Here is an 11,443-nt window from a genome sequence, read left to right on the forward strand (position 1 = left end):
AGAATTTTGTTTATTGAAAAGGTTTTGTTTAGTGAGTTAAAAGATGTAGAAGCAACATGAAGAATAGGAAAACCTTTGCCATTACCAACATGAAGTGTATCCTCACCATAATAAGGCTCAGAGCTGTCAAAACCGCTGATATTAGGCGCCACGTGACTGTTTGCACCGGTGTCCGACAACCATGATGATGATGCGTGTGAGTGATAATCAGTAAAGTTTGCTTGTGGAGCCTGTCTTGGTGGACAAATTATTGTTGGGTCACGATTGAGACATTGTGATGGAACGTGTCCAATGCCACACCAGTTACAAGAACCATAGACTGTATTCTGATTAGAAGCCCAAGAAAATCTATTATTGTTGCCTGTAGTGGAGCCTGAGTTTCGGTTGTTTTGATTGTTTGTGTTGTACGACCAGTTTTTGTAGTACCCGCGACCACATCGACTAGAGGGGCCACGGTCACGGTTGGCAGGTGCACGAGCAGTATAAAACACCTGATTTGGTTGTTGTGCAGGTTGATTTGGCTGTTGTGCAGGTTGTACATTAAACCCCAATTGTGTCATCAATTTTTGAAGAGATTGTACCGTTTTAGAAGTAAGTGAGGAAAAAGCAGAATCATAAGTGCTTGTAGTGGTGAAAACTTGAGCAGCCGGAACAGTGGAATCGATCTTTTTTATAATGTACTCGTGATCATCAAGTAATCCAGAAAGTTCCAAAAAGGCAACATGAGGCTGTCTTGCAATCAAGGTGGACTTCAGGGAATTGTATTCTTCTCTAAGACCTGAAATAACCAACATAACAATGTCTTTTTCTTTCATAGGCTCACCAATGTTTGCTAAAGCATGTGAATATTATTGTGCTCGAGCAAGATAGGTAGCAGATGTTTCTTCAGGTTTCATCTCAATCTTGAGCAATTGAGTTTTGAGGGTGTATTCTCGTGAGGATGTGTGTGGTGCATAAGCACGTTCCAAGGAAAGCCATAATTCGCAAGAAGTATCACCATGTACATGCTTGAATGAGGCTTCAGAGATCGTTGAAAGCAACAACATGCGGACATGAGCATCATTGGAGATCCATGTAGAATAATCAGGATTTGGTTGAGGGGCTGGTATAGCTGCAATGGTTTTAGATGGACAAGAAATAGATCCATCGATATAGCCAAAAAGACCATTTGTGATGAGGAAGGGTTGGATCATTGTTTTCCAATATCCATAATTGGTAGGGATTAAGGTAAAGCCAAACTTGTGAGAGTTGTGATTAGTTTTCTCCACTGTGGTGAAGGCTACAATGGCCATTGTTGACCGATTTGCAGGAACAAGAAAAAAAAAGAGAAGAAGAAAGAGGTGGCGGCTGCCCTAGGGTTGGATGATTGGCTCTGATACCATAATAAACTTGTATAAGAATTCTGTATATTGTGTATTGATATCTTATTGTACACAGAGGAGCTCTATATATAGAGTCATATTCAATCTAATTATAGTAAACTAGCTGTCTAATAACACTAATTGATAATTACAATCACTAACATATTTAGCATACCAATCACTGTCTAATAAGAGGTATCTTTTGAAAGCGATATTGTGATGTTGAAGAATTAAAATAAAGTAAAACAAGGATATATATATATATATATATATATATATATATATATATATATATATATATATATATATATATATATATAAAGTAAGTTTACTCTACTTTACAGATGGTTTAAATAGTCAATCTGTATCACCATTTCTATGTTGTTTTTGCCTTAAAATGTTTTTATAAAATGGAAGTTTTGTTTGATGTAGTGCCGAAAGTGGAGCATGAAAGAGTGTGGCAACAAAACTAGCTAGGGAGCATCTGATAGAAAACGACAGTCAAAATAAATCAACCTAGATATATACTTTAAGCTTTTGGTGATACAAAAGCATCCATGAATAACAATTTTAGCTGCTCTGTGGGTTGGTAATATATTTTTGATAACTAATTAGTTGGAATATTTGCATATCTAACTTTGATTTTTAAACTTTTGACATGGTGCAGGGGAAATAATTTGCATATCTAACGTTAGTATACATTCGTAACAAGTTAGCAACCCTGTATCTGCTATGATTAGTATCTAACGTTATATCCCTGTATGTATATGTTATAGGAGGTTCATATATGAAGCATAAATGAATGTGGGAAATGGCAAAAAAGTTATGTCAAAAAACCTCTGAGTCGGGTTCATTTGAGATTTCCTTAGATGTTTTGTAAGATAGGATCTTAGTAATGTTAATATGTAAGTTATGTAGGAGAGTTTCTATTGGTTGAATTCAAAAGTAGAAATGTAATAGTTGTAACCTGCATATTGCATATTGGTACCGGTCTTTATATATATATATATATATATATATATATATATATATATATATATATATATATATATATATATATATATATATATATCAATGTTGTAAAAATCTCGATTATATATATCAGTGTTGTAAAAATCCCGATTAGATCCCGATTAATCCCTAGGCGCTATTCGACCGATTAGAGAGCGCCTAGCGATTAATCCATGCATACACAATGACTGAAACAGTAGAACCCGATGAAATTTTAACACTTTGAAGAATTTATATCTTAATAAAAACTATTTGAGGTATGATTATTGTTGTATTTATCATATTAACCTATTTTGTTATGATATTAGTGGCATTTACGAACTTTTATATGATATTAGTCATATTTAATTTTTTAAAATCTAACAAATTAGCAATTAATGGTCCCCGATTAATCTCCGCCTAGCCGATTAATCCCTTAACCCCAGTCCACCGACTAGCTAACGTCGAGCGATTTTTACAATCTTGATATATATATTAAATAAATTAGTATACCAAAGGACCCGGCTGGTTATGTAGGAACCAAGCTCTAATTTGCATATGAAAATGATGCCATGAGCCTTATATGACCCGGTTATTTATACCAGGAACACAGTCTAATCTTATTATATGTCCCGGTTTTTTAATTAATAACCATGTTCTTTAAAGAGAAAATTACAAATATAACCAAAACCGATAATTACTTTGTAGAAAATAGCAAAAAAAAAACCCAATTACAAAAATAGTCTGCAAAATCGCAGATGGACTTAGTCCATCTGTGATTCGACAAAGCCATCTGCGAACGTACAAGTCGCTAAAGCACATCCATGCTTTAACGACTTGTACGTTCGCAGATGGACTAGTTCATCTGCTATTTCACATTCCATCTGCGATTTCACTTTTTTCGCAGGTATAAAAACATAATTTTTTTTGTTTGTTTCATTTTTCACACTTTTCGTTGAAGAACTCTCTCTGTGGAAGCATTATGGACGATTTGACAAAACAAATATTAATTCATTTTATTAAAAAGATTATAAACAAATTTTTCAAAGAAATTACAACAAAAGTGATAATTTTTTGCAAGAATTTATATATAATATGGTTGTTTCATAGTCAAATCCTATCAATTTCGTAGTCAAAAAATAAAAAATAAAAAAAATAAAAAAAATAAAAAAAAAACGAAATCGCAGATGAACTGAGAGGAAATCGCAGATGAACTTAGTTCATCTGCGATTTTAGTTACTTGTACCCCCTATTTATACCATAAATCAAATAAAAAATAAAAATAAAAAATAATCTGCGAACGTACAAGTAGCTAAAGCACGGATGTGCTTTAGCGACTTGTATGTTCGCAGATGGCTTGGTGAAATCGCAGATGGGCTTAATCCATCTGCGATTTTGATGACTATTTTTGTAATTTGGATTTTTTTTTGGTTATTTTTACAAAGTAATTAACTATTTTGGTTATATTTGTAATTTTCTTTTCTTTAAAGTGTAAAAGGTACCGGTTTTGAAACCGGGTTTTATTTAGTCTTTCACATAGGACTCGCCTATTATAAGACCCGGGTGAAAACCAGGTTTTTTAATTGATTTAACCGGATCATATAAGCTTTTTTGTAGTACGCGTTGGTTTTTTTCCATATTATCAGTTTCCCCATAGATCTTGGTGTTAGTTGCTCTTCGATTGTATATTTACAATATTTAAATGTTATTTTCCCATAGATCTTGGTGTTCTTCGCTCGTATATTTACAATATTTAAATGTTGTTTTCCCATTTTATTGGTACTTCCTAAAATAAGAGATGTTTATTACTTTACCTCGCCCCTTCAAACAAGTATCATAAAAATAATGAAATGATAAAAAATATATAAATTATTACTCAACGAACAATTTTAAATACAATGTAATGATAAACGATATGAATATGATTACATGAGAAATCTTCTCTCTAGAACAACAAGAAATACCCTATGAAGGTTACTCCAGTCCCAGCTAGAATAAATGGTGAATAGACATAATTGGAAGCAGCAGCTGAAGGTGTTACGGTGGGACGGCTCCCTTGATTGGTAGTGGGAATTCCAGAATCCACACTGGTAGATGGTGGTGATAAGTCTGGTGTCATATCAGATTGTGGTGCCAAAGTTGGTGTTGTTTTTGATTCAGGTGCTGAGGTTGGTGTGATCGTCTCTGGTACAGTAGAAGTACTTCCTGGAGATGGAGCTGGCCCTATCCATTTCAAAACAAGCAACAACTATTATATAGCCTATCTCATTACTAGGGGTGAGCAGCGGAACAGGGTAACCGCTTTCGGAACCGGAACCGCCTCGAAACTACCGGTTCCGGAACAGGAACCGCCTTAAGCGGTTCCGGTTCCAGTTCCTAAAGTTTTGGAACCGCCTTGAGTGGTTCCGGTTCTGGTTCTCATTTTTTTGGAACCGCTAACCGCTGGGTACCCGACGGAACCGGTGTGTATATATATATATATATATATATATATATATATATATATATATATATATATATATATATATATTCAAAACTTAAAAAGACAAATAACATATTACATTTACATTTTGATAGTCTGGACGACCGATATATAAAGTGAAAGTAAATTCATGATAGTAAAACAGTAGCAACAATTTTGCATGGTTTGTTATGCTTAACGTCAAAGACATAATTCTTATTTGAATTAATAGCTTCGTAAATAGATGCATATTTTCTAAACATAAAGTAGCCTCCAACTTCTAAGCATATTTTTTTTCGTGAAGACTGAAGCTAATTTTCCATGAGTTATGCTTATATTAGTTTTTAACAGTTAATTGTTTGTAACGGTGGATATATAATGAAAAATGGTAAGAAATCTTAAAAGAACGGGGTACCCAGTACCAGAACCGGTTCCGGCGGTTCGGTTCCGGTTCCAAAATCTAAAGAACGGTTATGACCGGTTCCGGTTCCAGTTCCTACAATCCAAGAACCGCCGGTTCCGGTTCCAGACAGATAGGGCGGCGGATACCTGCTTATGCTCACCCCTACTCACTACCATTTTATAACGATTCTGAATGGGTTGATACACAAGCCTAAAAGAAGCCTTTTAAGAGAACATTGAAATGATTATTACCTGCCGAAGGAATAGGAGCTGCTGCAGCAGCTGCAAATTTTGAAACGAACACATAAATGGTAAGAAAAAATCACGACAGATTCTTATACAAATGATACTTTTGTTGAAAAGAAAATGTTGTATCAATATACTAACCTTTACACTGAAGAGGCACACCGGGCATGCGACATGCACGGGGCAGAGAGATGGCAAGGGTCTGGTTGATGGGAATTTGGAAGGGTACGCTGCCTGTAACAATTAGGCAGAGACAATCTGTGCCACTACTTGTGATGGATTTGAGAGAATTGCAACAATCGGAGGTCGGTGTAGAACTTCCGTTTGTGGTGCTATTGGTTATGAAGTTCAAACATGGAGTAAAGGTAGTTATCATCGATGGGGTGCATGGAGTGTTAATTTGAGTGTAAACAGGTGACACCACACAACATAATGCCACAGCTAAGGTCAGAATTAAGCATCGGAAAGCCATATTTAGGATCAAGTTTTGGTTTGTAGTTGGAGATGGCTTGTATTGATAGGGTGAAGGAAAACAAAGAAATTTATAGATGGAAGAATTTTGAAGTGAGTGAGAAGGTGGTTATGTAGTTCAACTAACTTCAACAATTATGTGTCTTTAATGATCAAAGCTTTTGACTTTTTTTATTAAATTATTGGTTCGTTAGATTTGGTAAGCCACCTAAAACCGGTAATTTATTTAAAAAACAAAACTAATAATAGGATCATGCCTTATATATATGCAGCCTGCCATATTTTGAAGTCAAAGTTTAATACAAACTAGGGAATGAACAACAAACCACTCTAGCTTCAAGATATCATACACTAAAATATCTCTTCATGCCCTATTAAATGTGACACTAAAAATATATTAAGAGAGATGAATTATGATTTTATTTATATTTAGAAAATATAAATTAGAAGATTTACGTTTTTTTTTTCTTCTGTTGCCACCTCCTGCAATGTAGTACCATTTAGTCCCACATAACAAACACTCCACAACAACCAGATCGAGGTGATGGATGAAAACCACATCATCTGAAACAAAAAGATGAATATTTTTCAAGAATAATAAAATCAAATTTCTATAATCAGATGAATAAACAAAGCTTTATACACGCCGTTTCAAAGTCAAGTGAGTATAAATCATTCAAAGATTTAGACTTCGAAGTTCCTCCAAATACAAGAACCAATTTATCATCATACTGAGCTGCAACATGATTACATCTACCAGCTCCCCTAAAAAGTCAACATAAATATGTCTTATCACATTGTTCTAAAAAAAGTCGATAAAAATTTTATTTATATATATAAAAACAGTAAGTGCAATGAAAGAGGAAGGAAGACATGTGAGTGACTTCCCATGGTTTATACTGTATTTATATTTTACAATATGGATTTGATGTCATTAATTTATTGGTTAAAAATAAAATTATTTCATCCTACTCACTCCATATTATGTGATATAAGGGAGGAGGGAGTGATTCCCTCCCAACCCACTGAACCCACTGCCACATCACTTTTTCTCTTTTGTTTTTCTTCATCTTTCCGAACCCACAACACACGGAAATCATATCTTTTTGAACCCACTCAACCCACTCAATTAAAAAAAATACAAAACAATCAAATGTAAAATCTTAATTACCAATAGAGTTATCGGCGGTACCACTCCCCCTTCAACGAGTGGGTTGATTGGTTTCAATAACCCACTTCATCATCTCTCTCTACTTTCTCTTTCTTATTTTCTCTTGTACCATGTGTTTTAAAACTTGTACCTTATTTGTTTTGTATTTTTTTTAATTGAGTGGGTTCAAAAAGATAAGATTTCAGTGTGTTGTGGGTTCGGAAAGATGAAGAAAACTAAAAGAGAAAAAATGATGTGACAGTGGGTTCGGTGGGTTGGGAGGGAACGACTCCCTCCTCCTTAACACCAGATTTGATAGGCTGTGAATTTTCACTTAGTTGCATCTGCAAATTAGCAACTTAGCAAATAAAATATATATATATATATATATATATATATATATATATATATATATCAGTTTAATAATTAAAAAACAGAAAAAAACAAGAATCAAGATTCCATGGAAGAACCTGGTATAAGATTCCTGCTTCAGAAAGAGCAAGAACTGTGTGATTGATCAAGAACACAGACACTGCATAACCAGCTTGTACAGCGAATTCATGAGGTGCAATCACCCACTGCACGCCATTCCAAAAACCTCTCATAGATCGAACCACTAACTCCAGTCACCCAAATCGAATCTTCCGACATTTTTATCAATAAAATTCTCTTCCTGGATGCCGAAACCCCAATCTTTTGATCATCTTTTTTAATCTTCTTCTTTTGTTGATCACCATCCTTCTTTTTTTACTTTTGTTTTTGATCCCGGGTCAATGACATCGACTTTGGTACACTTGATGTCATTGATAAGCCTTTCTTTAGTATTTCTATCATCGCAAAGAATTGGCAAATCGGATAATTAAGATATCAGACACAAAACCAGTACAGATCTGGACATATCGAGATTTATAGACATATATCATAAAAAAAAAAGGAAATTCATTACCTAATCGGAGAATTGGCGGCGGTGGAGATTGGATATCGGAAGCTGAGTCGATAAGGGTGGCGGCGGTGTTCAGAGAGCTGGCGGCGGTGGCTAGAGAGAAGAAGATGGGGGAGGAGAAGAAATTGTGACGACTGCGTCTTCTGTGATTGGAGAGTTGGTCGATTTCTTGAATTTGTTGTTGCACTCTGTCGCCGCCCCTTTTCAGATAAACCCTAAAAAATGAGTAAGCCAAATGTAGTAAATCAAGAGAAATTAAAAAAGATGGATATATCAGATCAATTTCGACCATAACATACCGAAGCATCCCAAAAGCTCATGGTGGCGACGTTCACAGACAAATCGATAATTGTGGTATCAGAACTTCGCATGAAAAAGAAGAAACAAAAGGTGGAAGATACACTGATAACACTCTGCAAGCAAAAAAAACAAAAAGAATTAAAAAAAAAATCCACCAATCAACTACTGTTACTAAAGGAGCCTTAGAATTAATATAACTAGGAAAGAGGGCCCATGCTAAGCATGGGTTGGAATTTATGTCTATTTTGTTAATAGAAAAATAATTTTCATTTGGAGGTCAAAACTCATAATATTGGAGTACATGCGATATACATGAAGCACAAATGTACTGCACATATTGGTGTTCCATGAGGATTAGACTGGGTTAAGGGCAGAACCGTCATTTCTCTCTTGCTGCAGGATTAGATTAGGATCAACGGTAGAATGTTTACTTCTGCAATACAATGAACAGATCATATCATATTCATGCAATTAGTGTTGAAATATTAAGAAAGTAAAACTCCCTTGTAAAAACATTCAAAGATAGTTATAAAACAATTCAAGAAAACTTGCAGACAATGTGATGAGATAATCAACATCTTCAATTTATCAAACCATTTCAATTTCCCAAGATGAGATGATCATGAATTTGTGACCCTACCTAGAGTTTTTCTATTACTTCATAAACAAATCACAAACAAAGCCTTCTCATTAAACCCATATGAACATAATCATCAGACAACTATGTTTCTTTTGCACCAGTATTATAATAGATTTAGCATAGCTATGAGCGCTATCCAACTATTCTACTAACTAATCCATAGACAACGTGAGAATATTTGACATGAAATCATGGGTTCATTTACATGATTAATAACAAATTAATAGTGGTATCCGATAAAGAATCATGGCATATACACATACCGTATCCAGACTCAACAACAGAGAAAATGAGCCATGTCAGACACGAAGATGAATGCAATCACAACTTATTTCAAAAAAAAAAAAAATAATAAAAAAAAAAAAAAAAAAAAACTATATATAATGTTTAAGAATCAAAGAAGAATAGACGGGACAAATTAATTAGAACATGAAATTTGATTAACTAATATGCAAAAATATCACCTCATTCGAGCAAAATCACATTACTTGAACTCAAAAGGCGGTGGTAATGGCCAGTCAAAACTCTCAAGAACTTCGGTCTTCACTTTCAGAATCTATTCCTCTTGTTTACCGCCAAACAAGCCACCCAACCAAGATGAAGGCGTTATCTGATGTAACAACCCAATTTTTACAAAGAATTTTTTTCATTTTGAATTAACCAAACCATCCTCATAAACCATAGATTCCCAAAACATTTGTTTTTCCAAATCACATTTATTACATCATTGCTTTTCTTTTTGAAATCATCAGAGGGTCCCACCAATCAAAAAAAGAGATAGAGTGCATGTCACGTCATCACGCCTTGCCCTTGCCCTTGGGCTCAGAAGTACCTGAAACAAATCAACAGCCTGTAAGCGAAAAGCTTAGTGAGTTTCCCAGAGTATACCACACACAATCCCCTACACATATTCTGATAGCAGATAAAGCTATGAACATACCACAGATACCATGTAATACGATTCAGCAAGAATGTCATGGGCTACCTCACATGGTCTTTACCTAGGACTGCCATGGGCTACCCCACATGGTCTTATGTCCAATGCCATGGGCTACCCCACATGGTCTTCACCTAGGAATGCCATGGGCTACCCCACATGGTCTTATATCCAATGACACGGGTTCCCCCCGAGGTCTTTCATGCAAAACACACAAACACAAATCATATCTAATCACAAAAGGACTAGCACATATAACATAATCACATAATGAGCCGGCCTTGGTGCCTTAGACCCATAGGCATGGTGAGAAGACTCACCTGTTACGAATGCTGAGCTCACACTTTGCGACCAAATATGCCCCACGTGCTGTTCCAACTCAACTGCCTAAAAGTGTCATACAATAACCAGTCATTACCCCCCCCCCCAAAGTCAACCCTGGTCAACCTCAGTCAAGGTCAAGTCAACAGTCCATGTTAACCCTAACTCGCCGAGTAGTTCTAGTGACTCGCCGAGTTTCTCGGAATATTGCCCACTCGCCGAGTCACCGAGGTGACTCGTCGAGTTCCTAAGGTTTGATCGAAATTCAAGACCACCAGTCGAGTTTTCCCTCCTTGCAACTCGACAAGATCGCATGCATCCTCAGATGGGGAAAACTTTAACCGACTCGCCGAGTTGTTCCTGCAACTCGTCGAGTCTACGACAATCTTCATCGGACTCGCCGAGTTCTTCATCCAACTCGTCGAGTCCAGGCCTATCTTCATATGACTCGCCGAGTCAACCTTGCAACTCGCCGAGTCCCTACAGTCCTTAAGCCATACAGACTCTTTTAAGCCATGCAGTGGCTCCAAATTACAGATCCAAGCTTCTAAGGCATACTTTTCACATAAAGTTGCAAACTTTACGTGCATGCATGGCTAAAAAGGCTCTTAAGGACAAATCCAATCTCATAATGGGGTTTCAAACTCAAGGAAAGCTTCAATCAAGGCCAAGCTCAGAGCTTTATGACTCTAGAACCCAAGGAGGGTCCAGATCTGAAGTTACAACTTCAGATCTAGCTCATATCCCCATAAACCTCTCAATCAAGCCATAAAAACCCTAAATCTCAACTACAAGAGATCTAGAAGGAAAAATGAAGTGAAGGTGGCGACTTAATACCTTCAATGATGCTAAACTGAGGTAACTTTCTGCTTCCTTTCTCCTAGCCTCTTGCCCTCCAAGCCCTTCTCCTCCAGGATCCACTCTCCAAAGCTTAAAACACCCAAGGAAGAAACACCACACGGATTAGGGTTTTCTAGGCTCTCAAAGGACTGTCCAGAGGCCAAGGGAGGCTTATGATTCCTTAAATAGGGTGCACAACCCCGTGATTTAGGGTTCTATCTGCCAGCTCCTACTCGTCGAGTCCCCTTCTAGACTCGGCGAGTAGGTCATTAAACTTCGCGGACCAACCCGCTACTACTCGACGAGTAGGGAGACCAACTCGTCGAGTACACCTGAAAACTCAAAAGATTTAATATTATTAATACCTGAGAATCGAGACGT

At 36.3% G+C, this 11,443-nt stretch overlaps 1 protein-coding gene across 5 annotated transcripts; it reads right to left on the minus strand.

The window, feature by feature from the left end:
* Nucleotides 1–4,202: 4,202 nt before the first annotated feature.
* LOC145158976 (non-specific lipid transfer protein GPI-anchored 20-like) lies at nucleotides 4,203–8,491 on the minus strand. 5 transcript variants are annotated; one of them, XM_079077846.1, is made up of 8 exons: nucleotides 8,324–8,491; nucleotides 8,028–8,239; nucleotides 7,552–7,908; nucleotides 6,575–6,696; nucleotides 6,388–6,495; nucleotides 5,602–6,302; nucleotides 5,467–5,496; nucleotides 4,203–4,574 (listed from the first exon to the last, which is right to left on the minus strand). In XM_079077846.1, the coding sequence occupies exons 6-8, from the start codon at nucleotides 5,930–5,932 to the stop codon at nucleotides 4,297–4,299; spliced, it is 639 nt and encodes a 212-aa protein (XP_078933972.1). In that variant the 5' UTR covers nucleotides 5,933–6,302; nucleotides 6,388–6,495; nucleotides 6,575–6,696; nucleotides 7,552–7,908; nucleotides 8,028–8,239; nucleotides 8,324–8,491; the 3' UTR covers nucleotides 4,203–4,296. The 5 variants fall into 5 exon arrangements, with proteins under 5 accessions (XP_078933972.1, XP_078933976.1, XP_078933973.1 ...); XM_079077850.1 differs by having other exon boundaries at nucleotides 5,602–6,495; nucleotides 8,028–8,224; XM_079077847.1 differs by having other exon boundaries at nucleotides 5,602–6,495; nucleotides 6,579–6,696.
* Between the last annotated feature and the right edge of the window lie 2,952 nt (nucleotides 8,492–11,443).

The sequence above is a fragment of the Lactuca virosa genome, chromosome 2 (genome assembly GCF_052849685.1).
Source record: "Lactuca virosa cultivar CGN04683 chromosome 2, Lactuca_virosa_CGN04683_v6, whole genome shotgun sequence".
Classification (NCBI taxonomy): Eukaryota; Viridiplantae; Streptophyta; class Magnoliopsida; order Asterales; family Asteraceae; genus Lactuca; species Lactuca virosa.